Here is a 23709-nt window from a genome sequence, read left to right as displayed (position 1 = left end):
CCCTGTGTGCACTATGGTGCCACCTAGTGGCCCAAATCTAGCCTCTGATGCTACCTGTGTGACTGAACCACCTTTTTGCTTCTGAGGTTTCTCCTAAAAACCAGGGGATCCTAAAAACAAGGACTTGGAGGGTCCTTCCTGACTGCCCTGACTGGACATGTGACTCATTCTCTCCAGCCATCAGTTTCCCCATCTGTAAAACAAGCAGATGGAAACAGACGGCCTCCGAGGCTGAGGAATTCTATGATTCCACCCTCTAGTCCTGCAGGGGAAGAAAGGAGGCCCAGAAAAGCTGCCATTTGCTCTTCCTCAATCCTACAGGGCCCCTCCCATTTTCCATGCTCTTTCAGATATCCCTTTCACTGGCTCAGCAATCACACCTTCAAGTTCTTTTGAAAGAGTTTGTTTTTTGTTTGTCTGAACTTGATCAACACCACAAACATGAACATTTACATATAAAATGAAGAGTAGAAAAAAAGATTTCTTATGAAATCAGGAAGCCCAGCTATATCTTGCTTATTTCCTTTTTAAAAGTATGTAATTGATTTTAAAGTTAGTTTATCCTTGCTGAAGCTTCTGCCTTCTTCCACATGTTTTTAAAGGCTTCCTTGACAATAATCTTTTCTTTCCATTCCTTTTTTTTTTTGAGCATCACTATCATTCATTCATTTTTCTCATCTAATTCTCCCTCAACCAAAAAAATGTAAAACCCTCTCCTATGACCAGTAAGCATGTTGAAGCAAAGCAAACCCACCTATCAGCCAGGTGTGAAAATACAGGTCTTACCGTACAGCTCTATCCTATAACGCTACCCTGAGAGGGTAGGAGTAGCAAATTTCATTGTGGATTCTTTAGAGTAATGATTGGTCATTGCACTGATTAGAGTTGCCTTCCAAAGTTGCTTTTCTTTACAGTGTTGTGGTTATTGTATCACTAGTTCTCCTGGTTCTGCTTACTTCACTCTGCCTCGGTTCATACAAGTCTTCTCAGATTTCTCTAAATCTATTTCATAAATTCTTATAGCACCATAGCATATCGTTAACTCATATGCCATAATTCCTTCAGCCATTCCCAAATGGATGGGTGCCCCTTTGATTTCTTTGTTACAACAAAAAGTGATGCTGTGATATTTTTGTGCACAAGAGTCTTTCCCCTCTTTCTTTGATTTCTTTGGGCTGCCTGGAAGGATATATATAGTTTAGTGACTTTCAGCATATAGTTCCAAATCGTGCCCATTTTTTCAGCATCTGAAGGTGTAGTTTGTCTGACTTTGTAGTTCGACTTGAATTCATCAAGAATTGTCTTACTCTTGTTATTTATTTTGGGTATCAGCAGCCTGGTAGCCATTTCTATTCTCTTCCATGCAAGGATCATTCTCCTTGATAGAGAAAATCATAGCAAAAAACATGAGCAGCTCTGCCTTCTCTCTGCTGTCTTTTATCCCCTCCCTAACCCTCCCCGCCCCACTGTCTTTCTCCCAACTTGGCTTAAAAGCAAACAGCCTATTTGGTTGTCCTTGGCTCTCCATTCTAAGCATCAGTGTTCTTGACACTATTCTTTGGAAGTTTTACTTATTTGTTGTACTGCTTCTGAATTTACTCTCCCAACTCTCACTAGACTATCAGATTGGGTCCTCACAGAAGTTAACTATAAGTATTCTTGGGATAACTCTAAGCAGGGGTGGGGAACCTGCAGCTTCAAGGCCACATGTGGCCCTCTAGGTCCTCAAATGTGGCCTTTTTACTGAATCCAAACTTCATAGAACAAATTCCTTCATAAAAGAATTTGTTCTATAAAACTTGGACTCAGTCAAAAGGCTGCACCCGGGACCTAGAAGGCCACATGTGGCCTCGAGGCTGTAGGTTCCCCACCCCTGGTCTAGAGCCTGTTGAGGTCCAACTCCCAAATTCTAGGTTTCAATGAATTTTCTCCAACCCCATGACTGGGCAATCAGGCTATTAATATAATGAGTTGTTCTGATACTCCTCTTTAAAAAAAATTATTTCATAAAAAAAAATCAGTTACTTTTTCCAAGTCTTTATCCATAGATATCTGTTCATTTCCATTCAGTTTTTAAAAAGTGCTCAATGTATTTGATCTCATGTGACTTTCTTATACCACCTTACATTGGTATGGTCAGTCATTTTCAGTTGTGTCTGACTCTCCATGACCCCATTTGAGGTTTTCTTGGCAGAGATACTGGAGTGGTTTGCCATTTCCTTCTCCAGCTCATTTTACAGATGAAGAAACTGAAACAAACAGGGTTAAGTGATTTGCTCAGGAACACACAGCTAGTAAATGTCTGGGGCCAGATTAGAACTCAGGGATGTGAGTCTTCCTGACTCCAGGCCTGGCACTCTATCCACTGTACCGTCAAACTGCCCCTATATTGGTATAGTGCCTTATAATTTTTTTTAAAGTTCTCCCTCTCACTGCCCCACAGTCATTGAATAATTTAAAAAAATCAAAACTTTGACAACTATGCATAGTCCAACTACATTGGCTACGTCCAAATATGCATGTGTAATTCTGGTTTTTCAGACCATTATCTCTTTGGCAGGAGGTAGGTGGCATGATTCATGTTCAGACCTCCTGACTTGGGGTTTATCCTGGCATTAGTCAGAGTTCTCGTCTTTCCAAGTTGTTTTTCACGATAATGTTTTTCTCATTGTGTAAACTGCAATCAGATCATAGATGTCTCTCCAATTTCCTCATTGCTTTAGGCATAATATTCTATTACATTCACATACCACAATCTGTTTTGCCATTTTCCAATAGGTGTATACTTCCTTAACTTCCAGTTGTTTTTGTCTTTTTGTCTACTGTGAAAGAGCTGCTATAAATAATGTTCCACACGAGCATCCTTTTTCTTTGAACTCTTGGGGTGATAGGTAGGCCCAGTATCAAAACAGTTGGGTCAAAGGGCATGCCACAACTCACTAACACTGGGGGCATAGTTTCTAATTGTTTTCCAGAATGGCTAGACAAATCCGCAGTTCCACCAACAATGCATTAGCTTGATTATCTTTCTGAAGTTCCTCTAGCTTCTGTCATGTCTTCTTTTCCCATGTGATGGGGGTGAGATGGAACCTCAGAGTTGCTTTAATTTGCATTTCTCTAATTATTAGTGATTTGGACCATTTTTTTTCTTGTGGTTATTGACAGCTTGCCTTTTTTACTTTTCAAACTGCCCGTTCATGTCTTGGCACCATTTCTTTACTGGGGCATGGTTCCTCTGACTCATATAAATTTGAATCAGTTCCTTATATATCTTAGGAATGAGACTTTTATCAGAGAAACTTATTGCAAAGATTTCTCCCCTCCCAGTTAGCTGTTTCCATTCTAATCTCAACTCAAAATTTGCGTGTGCAAAATTCTTTCAATTTTACATAATCAAAATAGTATTGACATTTTTCTTCCAGACCATGCAAGTTTTTTGCATTTATCCTCTATTCTTTTATTGTTTAGTCATTTTTCGGTTGTATCTGATTCTTTGTGACTCTTTTTCGGGTTTTCTTGGCAACGATACTGACAGGAGTGGTTTGCCATTTCCTTCTCCAGCTCATTTTACAGATGAAGAAACTGAGGCAAACGAGGTGAAGTGACTTGCCCAGGGTCACATGGTTAGTAACGAGGCCGCATTTGAACTCAGGAAGATGAGACTTCCTGACTCCAGGTCTGGTACTCTATCCACTATGGTGGCACCTACCTGCCTTTATCCCGTTATCTATCCTTATTTCAATCTTCTGTATGTGTATAAACATATATATATACAAAACATATAAAATCTAAGTGGGTTGGTATTCACACTGATCTTTTCCCTCCTCTTTGGAACTCTTTCCATGTGTGTCTTCAGCATTTCATTATTTAATTTCTTCTATAACCTCCCATCATCCTGGGAAATGTTTCCTGTGGAGAAGGAGCCAGCCATCCCCACCAGCTGCCATTCACCGAGCAGCCATGGCAGCCTAACTGAAATATCAAGGCACCTAGAAGGACAGACAGGGGCAGTTTTTGCCAGGCAGGTCAAACCCCCAATCCCCACCTTGACCACCATCCCCCACTCATACCCTGATAGAGGCAGCTCAGGAATCTGAGCCCCAGAGCCACGGAATCAGCAGTGCTTCCAGCTCAGCGTCCTCAGCCACCATCCTGGGAAGCCACCCTTGGGGAAAGGCGGCCTAGACCGGCTGCAGTCAAAGCTACTGAAGACTCAGGACAGAAAATACTTGTCATCAAAGTCCTTGCATTGTCAGTGGTTCAACACAGGAACTGATGATTTAAATTGTGGACATAATATTTATATAGGGCTTACTGTGTGCCAGGCACTACGATAAGCTTTTTACAGTTGTCATCTCATTTGATCCTCGTAACAACTCAGGAGGGAGGTGCTAGTAGTTATCCTCATTTTACAGATAAGGAAACTGAGCCATGGAGGTTACATGACTCGCCCAGCTAGTAAGTGTCTGAGGCTGGATTTGAACTCAGGTTTTCCTGCCTCTCCCATTAGAATGTAAGTTCCTGGAGTTCTCTCCATTTCTATTACCAATGCTTTGCACATAGTAGGCACTCAATAAATGCTTCATTCATTTATTCATTCAATCAATCCCATAAATGATTTCTCCGAGAGAAATCTCATCCGTGGGATCCTATTTTTCCTCTGCACCTTTTGAAATCTGCTTTCCTAAAATCTAGGGAGCACGGCCGACTAGGCCTGGATTTCCTCTCCTCTCACACAAGCCCTAGGTCAGTGAAATTAATCCCTTATCTCCAATCTTCCCATCATTTCCACCCCAACAACCAGCTCCTCTCTATTAGCGACAATCAGATTCAAAATAGAGCTAGCCCTGGCTGGCTCCTCTACCTCCTGAAGCAAGAATCACCATGCACATTCCGTCCTATCCCCATCTTCGCTTTTAGTGGCCTCTGGGTCCCAGGGACCCCCCTGCGTCTTGCCTTTTGCCCAGTCCTCGGGGCCCAGGCGTTGACCCAGAGCTCTGGCCCCTCCCTTGGGTTCGTCTCCTGGGAGCTTCTGAACGTCTGGGCTCCTTTGATTTCTCTGCGCTGCAGCCCTTGGGGGCCTGGCTTTTTGGATACACGGGAGGGCTGCCCCTTTTATCGGCCCCCATTAGGTCTTCGCAATAGGAGGCCGAGGGGTTTCCTTGTTAGGGTCCCTCCATCCCCTGCCAGGAGGGAGTCACGGCTCGTTTTAACGCAGGGAGGGGCCGCTAGGTGGCGCCATAGAGCACAGAGGGCTGGGCCTGGAGTCAGGCGCCCCTGAGCATGGTCTCGGACACTTAGCTGTGTGACCCTGGGCACGTCACTTCACCTTGTCTGCCTCTGTTTCCTCATCTGTAAGATGAGCTGGAGGAGGAAATGGCAAACACCCCAGTATCTCTGCCAAGAAAACCCCAGATGGGGTCACGAAGGGTCGGACACACCTGAACAACCACAGCAAGGCCCAGGAATTGTCCAAATCCCAGGAGTCTGTTGGGAGGGCTGGGGAGGAGGGAGAAGGAAAGGCAGGAGGATGACGGAGGAGAAGCTGGAGAGGTCCAGCGGGAGGCGAGTCCTCAGTGCGCATGCTCAGATTCCGCCAATGGCCGGCTTGGCGGGAAGCGGAGGCGGGGCCGCGTCCGGGCGCCTCGTCCCTCCCCCTTGCCCTGCCGGCGGCGAGCCCCGGATGAGGAAGTGAGGCTGCCGCCTAGTCCCGGCGGCTCGGGCGGGGGCGGGGCCGCGCCGAGGGGGCGGGGCCTGGGCGCGGGCGCGGGCGCGGGCACGAGCGCGGCCCCTGCCCCCAGTGCCGGCTCCGGGAGCCTGGGTCCTGGGTCTGGGCTAGTGCGTCCAGGCCGGTAGCGGACTGACGGACCAGCGGGTGAGTGCAGGCTGCGAGCCTCTCCGGACGTCCTCCAGCTGAACTCCTGGGGGAGACTGAGGCCTGGCCCCGATTCCATCCCCCCTTCTCCAGCGGCCTCAGTTTCCCCCTCGGGCCAGCGCGGACGGGGGGGAGGGGCTCGGCGGATCCCAGAGCGCCCCTACTTTGCAGAGGAGCAGACTGAGGCCCGGTGAGGCCACGTGACCTTCTGAGGGGTGGAGGTGGAACTTGAACCCAGCACCTGGGGAATTGGAGGAGGCAGGGGGAGCGCACACAGTAGGCGCTCAGCCAGTGTTTGTTGACTTGGCTGGAGGGGGGGCATGGGGCCCTCGAGCTGAAGGGGCCCCCAAGGCCCCTTGGAAGTGAGGTCCGAGGCAGGGGCAGGTCAGGGTCCCACGGGAAGCGAGGGGGTAGGGGGGGCTGTCCCCTGCTTCCTCCCCCCAGCCCCTCCTTCCCTCCCCTCAATGGCCTCCTTCATTCGGATCATGAAGAAGCCCAAGCCAAGTGGTTGAGCACCTACTATGTGCAAGTCACTAGGGTACCAAGAAAGGCAAAAGACAGCCCTGCCCTCAGGGTGCTCCCAGTCTAGGGAGAAAAGATCTGCCAACATTTATGGTCAAATGATATATACAGGGTCAATTGGAGCTCATCTTAGGTGGAAGGTGCCAGTAAACACTCATTAAGCACCTACTGTGTGTCAGGCACTGTGCTAAGTGCTGGGGATACAAAGAAAGACAAAAGAGAGTCTCTGCCCTCCAGGAGCTCCCAGTCTAAGGAGGGAGACAACCCCTTTTATATACAGCCAGGATAAATTGGGGGTGATTGCAGAGAGAAGTAAGGCCCTGCAATTAAGGGGGATCAGGAAAGGCTGGGCATTGAAGGAAGCCAGGTTAGGATCAGACTAGTCAACTTTGTCCTGGAAGGCAGAAGCACGTTTGGGCTGAATGTCAGGAAGCCTTGCTAACCAGGAGAGCTGTCCCAGCATGCTGTGGGCTACTCTCCAAGACTGAGGGTCCCCCTCCCTTGCTGGTGGGGGGTGTAGCAGAAGGTGGCCCTGTTGAGGTAGGGGCTGGCATGGATGGCCTTCGAGGTCCTGTGTTCCCAGGCGGGATCATCTCCAAAGCCTCCTGCAGCTCTGATGTTTCTACATCAAGTTTGACAGACAAGCACCTGCTACACTGTTTGCATCTGTTGTATGGAACTGGGCAAGTTTCTTTGATACAAAGTGACAAAGTAGAGGTGGGGGCGGGGTGGGGGCAGAGACTGGAGGGGGAAGAATTCTCCCTGGAGCTGGGAGAAGGTACTAGGCTTGAGTAGGGGCTTTGTGTGCCCTTGGGCCCCTGCTCCCCCTCCAGTCTGTAGGGTGAAGGGATTGGCCTCCAGGGCCCTGCCTACCCATGGGCTCCTGCAGAAAGGTGCCCAGGCATTTTCTTTTTCCATTGAGAAGAGCCTTCAGGATCAGAGCTCCTGGGTTTCGATGCTGGCTGCTACTTTCTGTATCTATGGAGTCATGGGCAAGTTACTTCTTTCTAGGCCTTGGCATCATTTCAGTAAAATAAGGAGGTTACCATAAGTTTTTGTTGTTGTCTTTCGGCCATATCTGACTCTTTGTGACCCCATTTGGGGTTTTCTTCGAATTGATACTGGAGTGGTTTGCCAGTTCCTTCTCCAGCTCATTTTACAGATGAGGAAACTGAGGCAAACCGGGGTAGGTGACTTGCTCAGGGTCCGACAAAGTGTGATTTGACTTCAGGAAGGTAAGTCTTGACCCTGGGCCCGGCCCTTTGTTTCCTGTGCTACCTAGCTGCCCTACCCCAGGTGAAGGCTTCTTAACCTTCTTAATGTCATGGACCCTTTGGGCCATCTGGTGTGGCCGAGGACAAAATCAGATACGTAGAATTACCAGGGAAACAAGTTCTGTTGAAAGGTAGTTGTGAAAACATTGAATAAGAACTTAGACCCTGAGCTAGGACCCCCTCAAGCCGATAACATCTTTGGCTTTTTAGCCAATGGTTGGCACTTGTCTGTTGGTCTCAGAGGAAACATTCAGAAGCCTAGACTTGGAAAGAACCCTGGGTTTGGAGCCAGAACCTGAATTCAAATGCCACCTCAGGTACTCAGTGGCCACGTGACCCTCCTGGGTTGACTCATTGGCAATATGAGGGGTCTGTGCTCTATGAACTCCGATGTCCCTTCTCTGGTCCCTCCAGGATTAATGAATTTGTTAGCAGGAACATTTCCTTCCCTGATGCTGATTTTGACCCTTCCTTGTTTTCTCTTCCTGTGGTTTTTTCCAGTTTTTTTCCATTATGTTGCAGGTCTTCCTCTAATTCCTTAAATATATGGTTTGTGACAATGATAATGCAGACATCCAGAAAATCCGTATTTCTGTTTCTTGAGGTCCAGTGTGGTGAAGGGGAGTCCAGGAGACTTCAGGAGCCTTGGGTTCCAGCCCCTGCCCCCCCCCCACCCGCCCCCAGTCATGTGACCCTGTTCCAATAAGTCACTCTCTGACTGCATTTCAGAGCAGCGGCAGAGAGGACCTACTAATTAAGGTTTCCTCAAATTAAAAAAAAAAGTGTTTTTTGGTCTGGGCCTGTAATTTCGTAAGAGTAGGGAATCTCCCTAACCAAGGCAAATTTGCACCTTTGCTAGCTCTTAGCGTCTGAAAGTACACAGAGAGGTTGAGTGACCGGCCCATCAGCACACAGCAATCGTGTGTTAGAGCCAGGATATGAACCCAGGACCTTCCACCCCTGAGCCCAGCGCTCGGTCACAGAGCGCAAACTGCGGCCTCTCAGTAGAATACGAAGTCTAAGTTCTGTTTGACATAACATTTTGTGGTTTGGCCAGATACTTTACTTACATATCATTTCTTCCTCACCGCAGCTCGCCGAGTGAGGGTGCATAATTATTGTCACCTTCATTTTACAAGGGGGGTGTGGGGGGGGCTGAGTTTGCAGGTAGGGAAATGGCTTGGTGCCGGTCACACCTCCAGCGTGTCAGAGCTGGGATTCTACATCGGCTAACTCCAACCGAAAGGCTTTTTTTTTTTAATACATTTTTATTGATGCATTTTTTTACATCATTGTAATTTTCCCCATTCTCCTTCCCCCTCTTGCCCCCTGAGAGCTATCTTGTGGAACAAATAATGATTTTTTTAGAGACTGAAAAAGATGAAAAATCCTTATAACTGATCAGTAAATCGAAAGTTGGCGGGTCTACACAACGTGCAGAGCTTTTGGATCGCTCGCCTCTGCAGAGGGCTGAGTTGGGGTTGGCCTCTCCTCCCCCCTCTCATTTCTCTCCTGCCAGACCTTTATAATTTTGTTACATTCGCTTCTGATTTTTCGGTGCATTACTTTTCCATTTATACTGTTGTTGTCACTGTGTATATGGTTTTCCCGGCTTTGCTGACTTTACTCCGCATCAGTTCATGGAGATCTTTCTGTGCTTCTTTCTGTTCTTCTCATTTCTTATAGCACAGAAACCTTACATTTTGTTCACTTGCCACAGTTTGGTTATCCGTACCCTAGGGCAGGGGTGGGGAACCTTCGGCTTCTAGGCCACATGTGGCCCTCTAGGTCCTCAAGTGTGGCCTAGGTTCCCCCACCCCTGCTCTAGGTGATGGGCGTCAGCTTTGTTCCCAGTTCTTTGCTGCTACAAAATGGGCTGCTATCTATTTGTTGGGGTGAGTTTTTTTCAATGTAAAACTCTTCCTCCCGTAAAGTGTTGGCTCTCATTGTGATCATCAGCCTCTTGGTCCTCTTCCCTTACCTACAACCTCTGTGTAAATCATAAAGCAGCCAGTAGCCAGGAGTGAGTTTGCTGGATTAAGCGTCTCTGCTACAGCAGGTGGGGTGAGTCGGATGCTGGCCCTGTCCTTCAGCTCCTTTGGCCAGCAGCTTTGTAAAGAGCTAGCTATATCTCTTTGTTTGTTTTTTGATGGCAGGGGGGCACGATGATTTCTCTGCACCCAGTTCGGAACCGTTGAAGCAAGCACCAGGCCAAGATGAGAACCAACAAAGTCTACAAGCTGGTCATACACAAGAAGGGCTTTGGGGGCAGCGGTGAGCATTGCTTGGTGTTTGGGGATGGGGAGGGTGGGGAAGGGCTGGAAGGGCAACCTCTGGGGCCGCATCTGCTGACTCTAGAACATTATGAAAGACTTTGGGAGCAGTGACCTGGACTTCAGCAGAGGGACCTCCTTGGATGAGATTTTTGAGGTCATTCTGTGAGTTGGCCAACCTCCCCAGTAGGCAGTGACTGGGATGCTGTAAAGGGTTGGAGTTTTCCTGATTGCACTGATTGCACATCAGGCCCAGCTTGATGAACTTCTTTCCACATGGAGCTGTTGAATTCACGAAAGCTTTCCATGCAGGCTCTCATTTGGGCCTTTTATCACCCTGTGAGGTAGGTGCTTTCAGGATTTCCATTTCACAGATGGGAAAACAGGGGCCCAGAGATATTAAGTCAATTGCTAATAAGTGCCTTGGGGCCTCCTGGCTTCAAGTCTAGCCAGTTACTGTGAGAGCGCGCAGTAGTAGGTTTTCATTTGATTGTGAAGGAGGCTTTGGACCTCCCACTGTACGTACATGGGGCTAACCCAGGTGGAACCAAACCTCGGCCTTCCCTGGCTCTGGCTTTCCTCCTCATGATCAGGGACTATTTGCTTTTATTTTCATGCCTGGAGTGTGGCAGCGGCCTCCTGGCTGCCTTTCTGCCTTCAGTCTCTCCTCACTTGGCTGGCAGAGCTCAGGTCCAGTCATGTCCCTCCTCCTCGTTGGTCACCTCCGGTGGCTGGTTTGACTTTGAGAGCCCCTGGTAACTTCACCCGTCCCAGCAACCCCCAAGGACTCTGGGGTTCAGTGACCCCGGCTTCCTGGCTGTTCCTCAGATGAGGCCAGACTGGGCGTTTTCTTTGGCTGTCCCCAGGCCTGGGATGCTCTCGCTCCTTGTCTCTGGCTCCTGACTTCCTGGAAGGCTCACCTTCGCCTCCCACCTTCTGCAGGAAGCCTTTCCCAGGCCCACCCTCCAAGCCTCCTCTGGTTCATCCTGTCTAGACCTTGGTTGTCCCCCCCCCCCCCCCCCCCCCCCCCGCTAGACTGAGCTCCTGGAGGTCGAGGGCTGCCTTTGACCTTTCCCTGTAGCTCCAATTCCTGGCACATAGTAGGTGCTCAGTGCTTGATGACTCCCCCCAGCACCTGGCACTGTGCCTTGCCCACAGTAGCTGTTGAATAAATGGTTGTTGAGCTGGATCGAATCTGGCTGGTTTGGGGGCACAAGGAAGCCGAGGGCTGGCCTGGGAAGATCCCAGATCTCATTGTGTGTCCTTAGGCCGGTCTCTCTGCTTGCCTGGCCTTTGTTTGCCTTTTGTCCAGTGAGAGGCTTGGACCCAACAAGCTCGTTGATTCTCTGAGGCTGTGGGACAGTCGAGTCCTTTGTAGCTTGTTCTTGGTGGTTGGAGAAGAGATGGGGCTTCATGGAACCTTGGCAAGAGTGTTGAGTTGTGGCGTCAGCCCCAGGCCTTGGCCGTGATCCAGATTCAGCCACTTGGTAGCTGCGTGACCTTGGGCAAGTGACTGAACCTCTCTGAGGTGTAAAAAGCAGGGGCTGGGCCAGATCTCTTCTGAGGTCCCTTTTGACTCTGTCTGTGATCCTGAATTCTGCCTCTAAATTTCATCCCCTTTGTGGTTGGTCAGTCATTTTTCAGTCGCGTCTGACTTTTCAGGACCCCATTTGGGGTTTTCTTGGCAGAGACACTGGAGTGCTTTGCCATTTCCTTCTTCAGCTCAACTAAGGCCAACGGTGAAGTGACTTGCCCAGGATCACACAGCTAGTCAGTGTCTGAGGCCAGACTTGAACTCAGGAAGAGGATGCCCAGTGCTCTGTCCACTATGGCGCCCTCTAGCTGCCCAATTTCACCTCTGACCCCCAACATTTTTCTTTGATTCTCTCAGAGGGGAATGAACACATAAGGATGAATCCAGCCATGATAGAACATGAGAAATATATCTTTAGGAGGTGTGGCGTGTTAAACTGCAGCCAAATATTCAACACAGTCAAAATCCAGATATTGACCAAGTTTTCCACATGGTCATTTGAGCGTAAGGCTGACGTAGGAGAACCAGAAGAAGTTTCTATAGAAAGTTAGCGCCGTTGGGGTCTTAGCGGTCACAGTCCAATCGCCTCATCAGAAGCTGCCCAGGGTGTTGAAGCTCCCCCCACCCCTCCACCCCCGTCATGCCAAGAGCGAGTGGAGACAGGAGACATAGGCAGACTAAATCCTCACCTGCCCATCAGCCAGGAAGCAGTGCTGGGCACCAGGGATGGCAAGGTGAAAGGAAGTGTGTGATCATCGCTGTGCTGGGCTATGCCCACCTCACTGCCCGCTGCATTTAGACATCTGTTCTATGATGCGACTGCTAGCCCTGGAAGGAGGTTGGCCAGGGCTTATTATTTCCACTTTACAGGTCCAGAGCTGAGTCACAGCCCATGTGCCCTGACTCCCTTCGAGGCCACCCTGCCTCCCTAGTTTTTTTTTTCCTCATTTAAATTTATTTTTTTAATTTTTAGTTTACAACATTCAGTTCCACAGGTTTTTGGGTTTCCAATTTTCTCTCCCTCCCTCTCCGCCCCGCCCCCCCCAAGACAGCATGTAACCCCATGTAGGTTCTACATTTACCTTCTCACTGAGCTTATTTACATAATAGTGCAGTTGTAAAGAAGAACCATAACCAATGGAATGAATCGTGAGAGAGGAGAAACGAAACCAAAAAAGAAGGAAAAAAAGAGAGCCAATAGTTTGCCTCAATCTACATTCAGACTCTGTAATTCTGTCTCTGGATGTGCATAGCTTTTTCCATTACGAGTCTTTTGGGGCTGCCTCTGAAGGTTGTATTGATGAGAGAATTCAAGTCTATCCTTACAGATACCGTGTGTCTGTAATCGTGTGTAATGATCTCCTGGTTCTGCTCCCCTCACTCATTTCTTATTGCACAATAGCATTCCATTACATTCATATACAACAATTTGTTCAGCCATTCCCCAATTAATGGGCATCCCCTTGATTTCCAACTCTTTGCCACCACAAAAAGAGCTGCTGTAAATATTTTTGTACATATTGGTCCATTTCCCACTTGTGTGATCTCTTTGGATTACAGCCCTAGGAGTGGTATTGCTGGGTCAAAGGGTATGCACATTTTTATAGCCCTTTAGGCATAGTTCCAAATCACTCTCTAGAATGGCTGGATCCGTTCACAACTCCACCAACAATGTAACAATGTTCCAATTTTCCCACATCCTCTCCAGCATTTATCATTTTCCTGCTTTGTCATGTTAGCCGATCTGACAGGAGAGATGTGGTACCTAAGAGTTGTTTCGATTTGCATTTCTATGATCAATAGTGATTTGGAGCATTTTTTCATAGCTTTAATTTCTTCCTCTGAGAACTGCCTGTTCCTATCCTTTGACCATTTCTCAATTGGGGACTGCCTCCCTAGTTTTGTCTGTGGTTCTGTCAGGGTGATAGGATGCCACGCTAAGGTCCTCCTTACCCTTCTCTGGGTCTCAGTTACCTCATATTCTCTCAGCTTTCTCTTTTGTGGGGATCCCCATGGGGAGGCCTTAAGCTCCCAAAAGTGCTCCTTAAATCTTCCTCTGCTGCTTACCTGGCCCTGACCCTGTGACTCATAGCCTGAGTCTGGGCCTGGGCTGTTTGGCTTGGCCCCTGGTGGGACTGCCCCCACTGCCTCTGTAGTGTGCTCTTGAGGTTGGGTGCTTTAGAGGAAGGCCCCATGGGGTTCCCAGCTCTGCCATTAACCCTCAACCTTGACATTTCTCAGCATCACTTTATTTATTGGTAGGAAAGGAGGCTGACTGAGGTGACTCCAAACCCCCCTTGGGCCCTACAAAGTGCCATGTAGGACTGACCGTGTGTGGTGCGTTGGGGTCCCTGTGGGAGGCGGTGGGAGTCAGGAGGTCAGAGTGAGGCTCACACTTATTCATTCTATGGCCCTGCTTGAGTGCCTGGAGTCTTCAAGCCTCAAGTTTCCCTGCCAGCATTTGCACACACCCCTTCCCGAGGCTGGGGGAGGAGAGCCCTTGGAGAAGCACCCTGCATTTTGGCTCTTCCTATTGAGATGGGCCAGGTTGGGATTTGTGGGTTCACTTGCTGCTGGGTGGGCTCTCTTTGCCTTGCAGATGATGAGCTTGTGGTGAATCCAAAAGTGTTCCCCCAGATCAAGCTGGGGGACATCGTGGAGATTGCACATCCCAATGACGAGTACAGGTAAGGGTTCCTTCTTTCCCTTGGGGCCATGGCCTTCATGTGGCAGTGATTGGAATGGGCCAGAAGACAGGCCAGCTGAGCTTTGGGATGGGGGAGATGGGCTGGGCAGCAGGGCGGCCACGTGGCCTTCTTGTGGCCACAATTGGGACGGGCCAGAAGATGGCCAGAAGAGAGACCAGCCAAGTTTTGGGGTGGGGGTGCTGCACGTCCGGACATGGGTCAGGCATATCCAGGCAGCTTTTGGGCCTGCTGTGGCACAGCACTGGGCACTGGGCATTGGCGCACTCAGAAATCGCTGGCTTTCCAGTCTGGGGAAAGGGCTATAGATGCCTGCTGGTTGTGTGATGCCAGGCCTTAGTTTCTTCAGCAGTAAAACGAGAGCGGTAACGTAGTACCTGCTAACCGTGGTTCTTCTGAGGAACGAAGGAAGGAACGAGCGATTGAAGAGTAACTTACAGAGTGCTTTTAGGTGCTGGGGACACAGTCCCGGCCCTCAAGGAGAAAGATGGAACGTCTAGGGGAGTGGTGGCTACAGAAGGGAGCATTAATTGGGAGTCACCAGAGTGGTGGCTGGAACCACAGGTCAGGGATTAATTCTTCCTTCCCAGGGATCTCCCCCATCCCAAAGCTCAGCTGGCCAATTTGGTTACTGTTCTGGGGGGTTGGGGGTTGAGGGCAGAGGCTGTGGGGAGGCGGGAGCATGAGGATGGCTGAGTGAGTCAGTGAGTCTGAGGGTGCTTGGATCTGTCCAGAGCTCCGTGCTCAAGAGCTGGAGCACCAGGGAGGAGGGAAGGGTGCAGCAGGGTCCCAGGAAGATGCTTAATAAAAATAGCGATAAGGGGTGGTGAGTAGAGGGCTGGCCTTGGAGTCAGCAGCCCTCGATTCAAATCTTGTCTGTGGTATTTACTGGCTGCATGACCCTGGGCAAGTCACTCTATCCCCACCTCACTGGGATGTGTCCTTTAAGTCATAGATGAGCTGCAGTCTTGGGGTGGGGGTGAATTCCCACACAGGGAGTGCCCCACACTGACAAAACCATGGCTCGTTTGTGAAACTGCCTTTAAATCTCACAAGGGAGACTTTGTTAGGAATCAGGAATCCCATGATCTCATGGGTGCACTGAGTGTGTGCAGATTGCAGTCCATTTTTGATTTTTTCTGGTTCTGTGGGTGCCCAAGGAGCCCGGGGCTGCTCCCCAGCTGGTGCTGGCAAGGGCCCGATGCTTTGTCTCCTGTTCTTTTGGACCCTGTCTGTGATTTCATTCCTGTAGGGGACTCCCAAGGGGGAACCTCCCACTCCCAAAGCCGATTGGCTCCTGCTTCCCAGCATCTAGTTGTAGAAAGTTGTCTGGCAACCCCTCCCCCCCATCCCACGAGTGAAGTGACTGGCCCAGGGCTATGCAGCCAGTGGGGAGCAGATGCTAGACTTGAACCCAGTTCTTCCTGACCCCGAGGTCTGCTCTTGATTCACTCCACCATTAACGGTAATCTGTGAGCTGGCATCTGTGCCCCACAGGCTCTTGCTTGGTCAGCTCTCAGTTTGTGTGGGTCCTCGAGCTAGGAGGGTCAGTGCCTGGCTTGGTGTGGCTCAGCTCTTCTGCCCCTTTCCTTTCCAGCCCTCTGCTTTTGCAGGTGAAGTCCCTTAAGGAAGACCTACAGAAAGGTAAGATTCCCTCTCCACTTTCTTTGGAGGCCTGTGTGTTCTGGTAGGTTTGATGGCGATGCCCTTGGGTCCAGAGAGAGGGTTTGGTGTTTCAGAAGTGGGTGGAGGGTCTCGGATTTCTGTTTTTGTCCAGTTTAGCTGGGAATTAAGTGAAACAAACCACAGTTGTGCCCACTGTTACTGTTGGTGGTGAGGATGTCACCAGCCCCAGAGTCCTGAAGAAAGTGTTGTTGGCTTCGGGGAGTTGTTTGAGATCTGTAAATGTGCATATACTGATGTAGAAGTATCAGGGCCAGGGTTCAGGAAAAACTGTAAAAAACGGCAGCCATTCCAAATAAATAATTGGACTGTCCGCTAAGTGCTTGTTCTGTGCCAGTCAGTCACTGTGCTAAGCCTTGGCGGAGCTGCCCTCAGGGAGCTTCTGTGCTAATGGGGGCAGACCAAACACAAAGGGGAGCTGGGAAAGGCTGGGGTGGTTGGTGGGGAAGTTGGGGAAGGTCTGCCTCAGGCCAGATCAAGGGACTGCCCCCAGCAGAGTCTAGGCTGGTCCAGTCCAAGGTTCCTGTGGACAGGAGGGTAGGTGTGACAAGGAAATACAAGTATATACACACACTTCCTCTAGTTAAATGCAGGCTTTGGGAGTAAAAGGCTTCACGTAGAAGCTGGTTCTTGAGTCTAATCTTTAAGGACAAGAAGATAGACTCAAGGCACAGGTCGAGAAAGAAGAGTGCATTTCAGGCATTGGGGACAGTCCGTGCAAAGGCCTGGAGGTGGGAAATGGAAGAATAGAGAGAAGGCAAGGTGGGAGGATGGATCGGGGCCAGGGATCGAGGCCTGGAAAAGCCAGACAGAGGAGCTTAAGTGTGATCTCGATGGCAAGCCAGCGGAGGTGTTTGAACAGAGCCATCACACGGTCAGATGGTCAGATTGTGCTGGTGTTGGGTGGATGTGTGCATGTGGCAGAGAGGGGCCTGGTTCAGCCAGCCTCTGAGCTCCTTCATTTCCCAGAATGGACTCTGTCTTCATAGTCACATGCCTACCTGCATGGTGCAGAGAATACAAGAGTCCACTGTTGGCTAGCAGCATGTCCAGGCTGTCCGTCAAGAGGATGGTTTCCATTCTTAAAATCATATAAGATGTGATCAACAAGCCAGAAGTGCCTACTGTGTGCCAGGCCCTAGAGGATGCCAAGATGCGGAAAAGAGTTCCTGATCCCTTGTTCTAATGGGAGAGACCACATGAACTTAAATAAATGCGAAGTCTGAGCTCAGGGGCCAGCTAAGTGGCACAATGGATAGAGCCCCATGCCTAGAATGAGGAAGATCTGAGTTCAGATTTCACCTCAGACACTTAGTGGCTGTGTGACCCTGAGCAAGTCACTTCACCCTGTTGGCCTCAGTTTCCTCATCTGTAAAATGAGCTGGAGAAGGAACTGGCAAACCACTTCAGTATCTTTGCCAAGAAAACCTCAAATGGGGTCAAATGGGGTCATGAAGAGTTGGACACGACTGAAATGACTGAACAACTGAGCTCAGGAGAGACTGAGGGCTGAGTCTCTAGATCTAGGAGTTACTTCTGTAGTAGAGAGGGTAATTCACCCAGTGAGAGACCCAGCCCAGAAGGGGAGGTCAGCCAGGTAGGAAGAGAAGGGGATCCCCAGGCCACCTTCCGGAGAGGCCCAGGAGGATGAGAATGGGGGAGGCCACGCAGGGGGGAAACAGAAGATCATCTCAGTGGTGATTTATTTTGGAGAGGGCAGTTTCAGTTCCATGATGAAAGACGTTATCTTAAAATTGTGTTTCTCGCAAACCTTCCTCTAGTTAAGCTACTTTAGAAATCTGGATACTTTTGCAGGCAGTTTGTTGGAGCAGTGGATAGAGGGCTGGGCCTGGAGTTGGAAGACCTGAGGTCAAATCCAGCCTCAGATGCTGCCCACGGGGGCATGTCACTTAACCTCTGTCTGACTCAATTTCCTCAACTTTAGAATGAGGGGTTATAACAGCACCCCCCTCACCCAGGGCTGGAGTGCAAGAGTGTTCAGGGAAGACCAGAACCTCTGGTGTGAGGACTGCCGAGACCCTTTAAGGGCTGCTTGTCCATCTTTTGTGTCCAACGGGTCACCCAGTTCTCACCCGTGGCTTCAAGAAGCTGTAGCCTGTGCAGCAGCCACACCCAGTAAACTGTTTCAACCGATGGACTAAACCAGATTGAGGGTAACTGATGGGCTTAAAAATTAACCCTGAGAAAAAAGAGGTGCTTGGCAGTGTACTTTCCTGGGATGTCCACATAGATGATGAGGTTTATGCACGTATTGCCAAAGCTGGCTCGGTGTTTGGGAGGCTCTGAAGGAAGAGGTATTAGACTGCCTACCAAAGTGAAGGTCTACAGAGCTGTGGTGCTGACCTCATTGTAGTATGCCTGTGAAACCTGAACAGTCTACCAGCGCCATGCCAGGAAACTGAATCACTTCCATTTGAAGTGCCTTAGGAAGATTCTGAAGATCACCTGGCGGGATAAGGTACCAGGCCCTGAGGTCCTTACTCAAACTAAACTGCCCAGCATTCAAACTCTACATCAGAGAGTGCAACTCCGATGAACTGGCCACGTTGTTCAAATGCAAAACGTAAGCTTGCCAAAATGACTATTTTATGGAGAACTCACACGGGGCAAGCATTCACATGGTGGTCAGAAGAAACAATACAAGGACATTTTCAAGGTCTTTCTGAAGAACTTTGTGAGACATGGGAGACACTGGCACAGGACCGCCCAGCATGGTGTGCCTGTGTCAAACAAGGGGCTATGCAAAACAGAATTACAGTAGCTCAAAAGAAATATGAGATGCACAAATTTAGAGATATTTCCACTCCTAATGTTCATTTGAACTATTTGTGCCCAACCCGTGGTGGAGACTTTTGAGCTTGTATTGGTCTGATCAGCCACAGTCGGACACGCCATCACTTGCCCCCAACATAGTGATACCATTTCAGTCCTCTTTGAGAACAAAGGACAATGACCGACCAGCACAGAAGTACTGCTCCAAATATTTGGTTGTGTTGTGAACCTTCATCTCTGTCTCTGACATTCCTGTAGAATGTGCTCAGGCATGGGCCTGCTGAGTCAAAGAGTATGGACAGTTTGGTCCTCCTTCCTGCATAACCCCAAACTGCTTTCCAGAATGGTTGGACCAGTTCACAGCTCCACCAGCAGTTTATGTATGCCTGTCTTCACCCAGTCCCTCCACCATTGATTGTTCCCATTTTCTGTCATCTTTTCCTATTCTCATGGTTTGACATAAAAATCTAGAGCCGTTGTAATTTACATTTCTCTTAGTCTTGTAGAATCTGTCATTTTTATAATATTGATGTAGTAGAAATTGTTCTTAATAATGGCTAGCATTTACATAGCGCTTTGAGATTTGCAAATCTCTTTACAAATATTATCTCATTTAGTCCTCATAACAACCCTGGGAGGTAGGGGCTATGGTTGTCCTTGTTTTACAGGTGAGGAGATGGGGTCAGGCAGACATTAAGTAACTTGCCCAGGGCACACAGTTAGGCAGTATCTGGGGCTGGATTTGAACTCGGGCCTAGGGCTCTAGCCGCTGCACCACCTAGCTGCTCACTTCACTCTGCATCAGTTCTTACAAATCTTCCCAGGTTTCTCTGAAGCTGTCTCTTTCTTCATTTCTTAGAGCACAGTAGTATTAGTGGTCTCATCCTCTGATGTTGCTGCAGCATCCTACACCGTTCACCACCTTCTCCCTCTAGATACCCTCTCCTCTCTGGGTCTAGGGGCACTACCCTTTCTTGGCTCTCCTAGCTGTCAGACCACTCACTCCTCAGTTTCCTTTTCTAGATCTTCATCTCCGTCCCACACTCTCACACTGTCTCTACACTCCCATAGCAGCTGCCCGCGTTCAGACCCTCATGATCTCTCCCCAGACTGTTGTGATTGTCCTTGGCCTTCTCACACCAGGTCTCTCCCAGAACCGCTGCCAAAGTACAGGTCTGAGCAGATCACCCACAACTCAGTAAATTCCATGGCTCCCTTTTGTCTCTAGGTGCCAGTGTGAACTCCTCCGCTTGTCATTTAGAGCTCGTTGTAACTTGTCCCGCTGCTCTCTTTCCAGTCTCTTACATTACTCCCTTCTGCCAGCTCTGTAACTGAGTCATATTGGCCTTCTCCTTCCTCCCATAGGATATCCCATCATTTAGAGAAGCAGCCCCTGTAGAGAAAGGGCCACTGCCACCAATGGCCACCTATGGAACAGGCAAGCCAGCTTAGCTGAAACCGCAAGGCCCTGAGTGAGACAGACAGGGGGCCAGGCTGTGTGTGCCAGGCAGGTCACAGCTACCTTGACCACTACCCCCCCGCCCAGAGCTCCCCATGTAGACCACTGAGGACTCCTGAGCGTAGGAGGCCAGGGACTAGAAGGGCCTCGCAGACTGCTCACCTGCTTCCAGCCTAGACTGCACATGTATCAGCGAGAGGAACAACCCCTGTGGAGAAGGGGCCAGTGTCCTCTCCATGACCAGCTTCAATCACTGACCAGCTGCTACCAGGAGCCCCCAGGATAGCAGCACTCCTCAGAGCACCGGCCCTCCATCCCCCATGAAGATGGGACCTCACAACTTCTTCTGCCAGGGCTGCAGCCTCAACCTCCTTAGCAGCCACAGCTCCTGAAGACCAAGAGGACACGGTTCTCAACACCTGTGTCCCTGGCCCTGGAAAATGTTCAGCAGCAGAAACTCATATCTGTGGAAATAACACGGAAGAACTATCACCATCTGCTTAGCCCCTACAAACTGGGGACCTTTCCATTGCACTTGGAGCTGAAGACTTGGAGCTCTGCAGTTCTCCCTGACTTGCCTGTTTGTGTTCTCATTACTTAGCATACAGTAAGCACTTAATAAATGCTCATTCATTCATTGCCCATTCATTCGTGCCCTTATGTTCCTGTGCCTTTACCCTGGCCAACCCCCTTGCTCGGAATGCTCTTCCTCCTCTCTCTTTTCTTTTAGAATTCCTGGCTTTCTGTAAGACTCAGCACAGGCTGGGGTTTAGGGAGCAGCAGGCTTAACATTTCAGTGGTGTGATTGGGCAGTCACGGGGAGTGATTTGTTCTCAGGCTGCATTAAGAGAGGCACCACCTCCAGGAGTCAGGAGGTGCCAGTCCTGCTGTGCCCTGCTCTTGTCAGACCCCATCTGGAGGATTAGGCTCAGTTTGGGAATCTCATAGAGAAGCAGGAGAGTCTCCGGAGCACGGTAACCAGGATGCCAAAGAGCCTGGGATTATGCAGTGTGAGCGTCTGTGAAGGAACATGCTCCGTCTCCTAGACTATCTTCTTTCCAGGCTCAGCTCAAAGGGCCTGCCCAGGTCCTCCCAGCTGCTTGTGCCTTTCCCCGGGGTTAACTTCCATCCACTCCAGATGTATCTTGGAAATAACCTATTTATTTATGTAGGTGTTGTCTTCCCCAACGAGATGGAAGCTCCTTGAGGCAGGCACTTCAGGCTTCTTCACATATCCATCCTTAGCACATAGTAAATTCTTAATAAATAGTTCTTGATTCATTGAATAGGGTATATTTAGCTTAGAGGAGACAAGACTTTGTGACAACACCATTATTGTCATGCAGATTTGTTCTGTTGGGTCACAGAGGCTGGAACTAGGAACAGTGGTAGACACCGCAAAGTGGTGAATTCAGCCTCTTTGGCAGGACAAGCTTCTTCACAATGAGAGCTATCTCAAAGTGCAGTGGATGCCTTGGGAGTTGGTGGGTGCTCTGTCATTGGAGATCCTTCAGCCAAAGTCAGACTGCTACTTGTCAGAAAGGCTTCAATGGGAATTCTTTTTCAGGTTAGGTTTTGATTAGATGGACAGTGAGATCTTTTCCAAATCTAAATATTGTGAGTCTTGAGGATTGACTGGAGAAAGAAGAGGACTGGGATGGAGGGAGGGGCACTGTGCAGGAGTGCAGGTGAGAGGTGATGTGGGCCTGAATGGAGGGAGAGGCTATGGGAGTGGAGAGGGATGTGAGGGGATAGGCTTCACAGAGTTGGGCAACTGAGTAAATATGGTAGTGGAAGGAAAGGAAGAGTCAAGGATGACTCCAAGGTTGTGATCTCAGGTGACTGGACAGATGGTGTGCTTATCAGCAACAGAAGTGAGGAATTTCAGAGAAAGGATGTGTTTGGGAGGAAATAAGGGCTTTGTTTTGAATATGTTGACTTTGAGATTCAAATGCGACCTTCAGTTGGAGATGTCCATTTTTTCATTTCACTATTGATAGATTTGATTTCTTCTGAAAACTGCCTGTTCATATCCTTTGAATATTTATCAGCCGGTAATGGCTTTTATTTTTATAAAGTTTGCTCAGTTCCCCAAATATTTGAGAAATGGAAAAAAAAAACCTAGAAAAAATTTGAGAAATGAGGCCTTTATCAGAGAAATCTGCTAAAAATTTTTTCTCATTTTCCTGATTTCCTTCTAATGTTGGCTGCATTAGTTTTGTTTGTACAAAACCTTTTTCATTTTATGTAAGAAAAATTATCTATTTTACATCTGTAATCCTTTCTATCTCTTGTTTGGTTATAAACCCTTTCCTTATCCATACATCTGACAAATACATTTTTCCATGCTCCCCTAATTTTCATATGATACCACCCTTTATGTCTAAATTGTATATCCATTTTGACTTTATCTTGGTATATGGTGTAAAATGTTGGTTTATTCCTATTTTCTGCCAAACTACTTTCTGGCTTTCCTAGCAGTTTTTGTCAGATAATGAGTTCTTGTCCCAAAAGCTTTGGTCTTTGGGTTTATCAAAAACTAGAACACTGTGGATGTTTACCACTGTGTATTGGATATTGAATTGATTCTACTGCCACCAATCTATTTCTTCGCCAGGACCAGACTGTTTTCACAATCTCCAGTTTTTAATACAGTTTGAAATCTGGAACTGCTAGGACACCTTCCTTCACATTTATTTTTCATTGATTCCAAGGATCCCTTTCTAATAGGGAGATAATATGTGAACAACTACATACATAAAAGATGTAATTTAAAAATACTTCATACATGTATTATATCTTAGAGAAGAAGGTGCTAATAGTGGGGTGTAGGGGAGGCCTCCTGCCGGAGGTGGGATTTAAACCGAGTCTTGAAGGAGACAAGAGAAACCAAGAGGCTGAGGTGAGGAGTGAGAGGTCAGTATGGCCAGACTGTAGCCTGCCTGGAGGCGATTACATATAAGGCTGGGAAGCCAGAAATGAGCCAGGTTATAAAAGCATCATTGTTGCTGTTTGTCCTTCCGTTCTTGAAGAGGACCATGACATTGGGGAGGTGAAGCCATGACATGCAAGTGAACTGGATTTAAGTGAGGCAGGGCTGTGCAGAGTCACCAGCCTCACTGTCTCCTCTGGAGCCCTCTGGGTCCTCTGGCCAGATGTAGATCAAGATGCCTGGAGATGGCTCCGATGTTCTGAAGTGCCAGACTCTGAAATGCCAGAAACATGACGTAGTTCATGCCTCAAGGAGGTTGTGGCCTAATGTGGAAGTAAGGAAAAGAGCATTTATTAAGTGCCTACTGTGGGCAGACACCCTGAGCACGTTATAAATATGATCGCATTTGTTCCTCACAACAGCCTGGGGAGGGAAGTGCTGTTATCCTCATTTTACAGAAGAGGAAACTGAGGCAGGCTGAAGTGAAGTGTCCTGCCCAGGTTGCCCCAATTCCAGGCCCGGTGCTCTGCGCGGGGTGGCGCCCCTCAGCCTCCCACATAAGATAGAGAGGTGACTGGGCATGAGGTAGAGCAGGGAGGGCTGAGTGTGGCATTCAAAGCCCTTCCAGGCCACCCCCCCATCTGTCTGCTCCCCCTCCT

General features: G+C 48.8%; 1 protein-coding gene across 2 annotated transcripts in view; it reads left to right on the top strand.

The window, feature by feature from the left end:
* Positions 1-5787: 5787 nt before the first annotated feature.
* Positions 5788-23709, top strand: part of DEPDC5 (DEP domain containing 5, GATOR1 subcomplex subunit) — a 119301-nt gene continuing 101379 nt past the window's right edge. For both annotated transcript variants that reach the window (XM_036769142.1, XM_036769134.1), the window contains exons 1-4: positions 5788-5875; positions 9828-9945; positions 14078-14165; positions 15781-15827. In XM_036769142.1, the coding sequence (XP_036625037.1) occupies positions 9888-9945; positions 14078-14165; positions 15781-15827 (193 nt within the window). In that variant the 5' untranslated portion in view covers positions 5788-5875; positions 9828-9887. The remainder of the gene's footprint in view (positions 5876-9827; positions 9946-14077; positions 14166-15780; positions 15828-23709) is intronic.

This window comes from Trichosurus vulpecula, chromosome 1 (genome assembly GCF_011100635.1).
Source record: "Trichosurus vulpecula isolate mTriVul1 chromosome 1, mTriVul1.pri, whole genome shotgun sequence".
In the NCBI taxonomy this organism is placed as follows: domain Eukaryota; kingdom Metazoa; phylum Chordata; class Mammalia; order Diprotodontia; family Phalangeridae; genus Trichosurus; species Trichosurus vulpecula.
The sequence above is the reverse complement of the archived record's forward strand: the minus strand, read 5'-3'. Positions and strand labels throughout refer to the sequence as shown.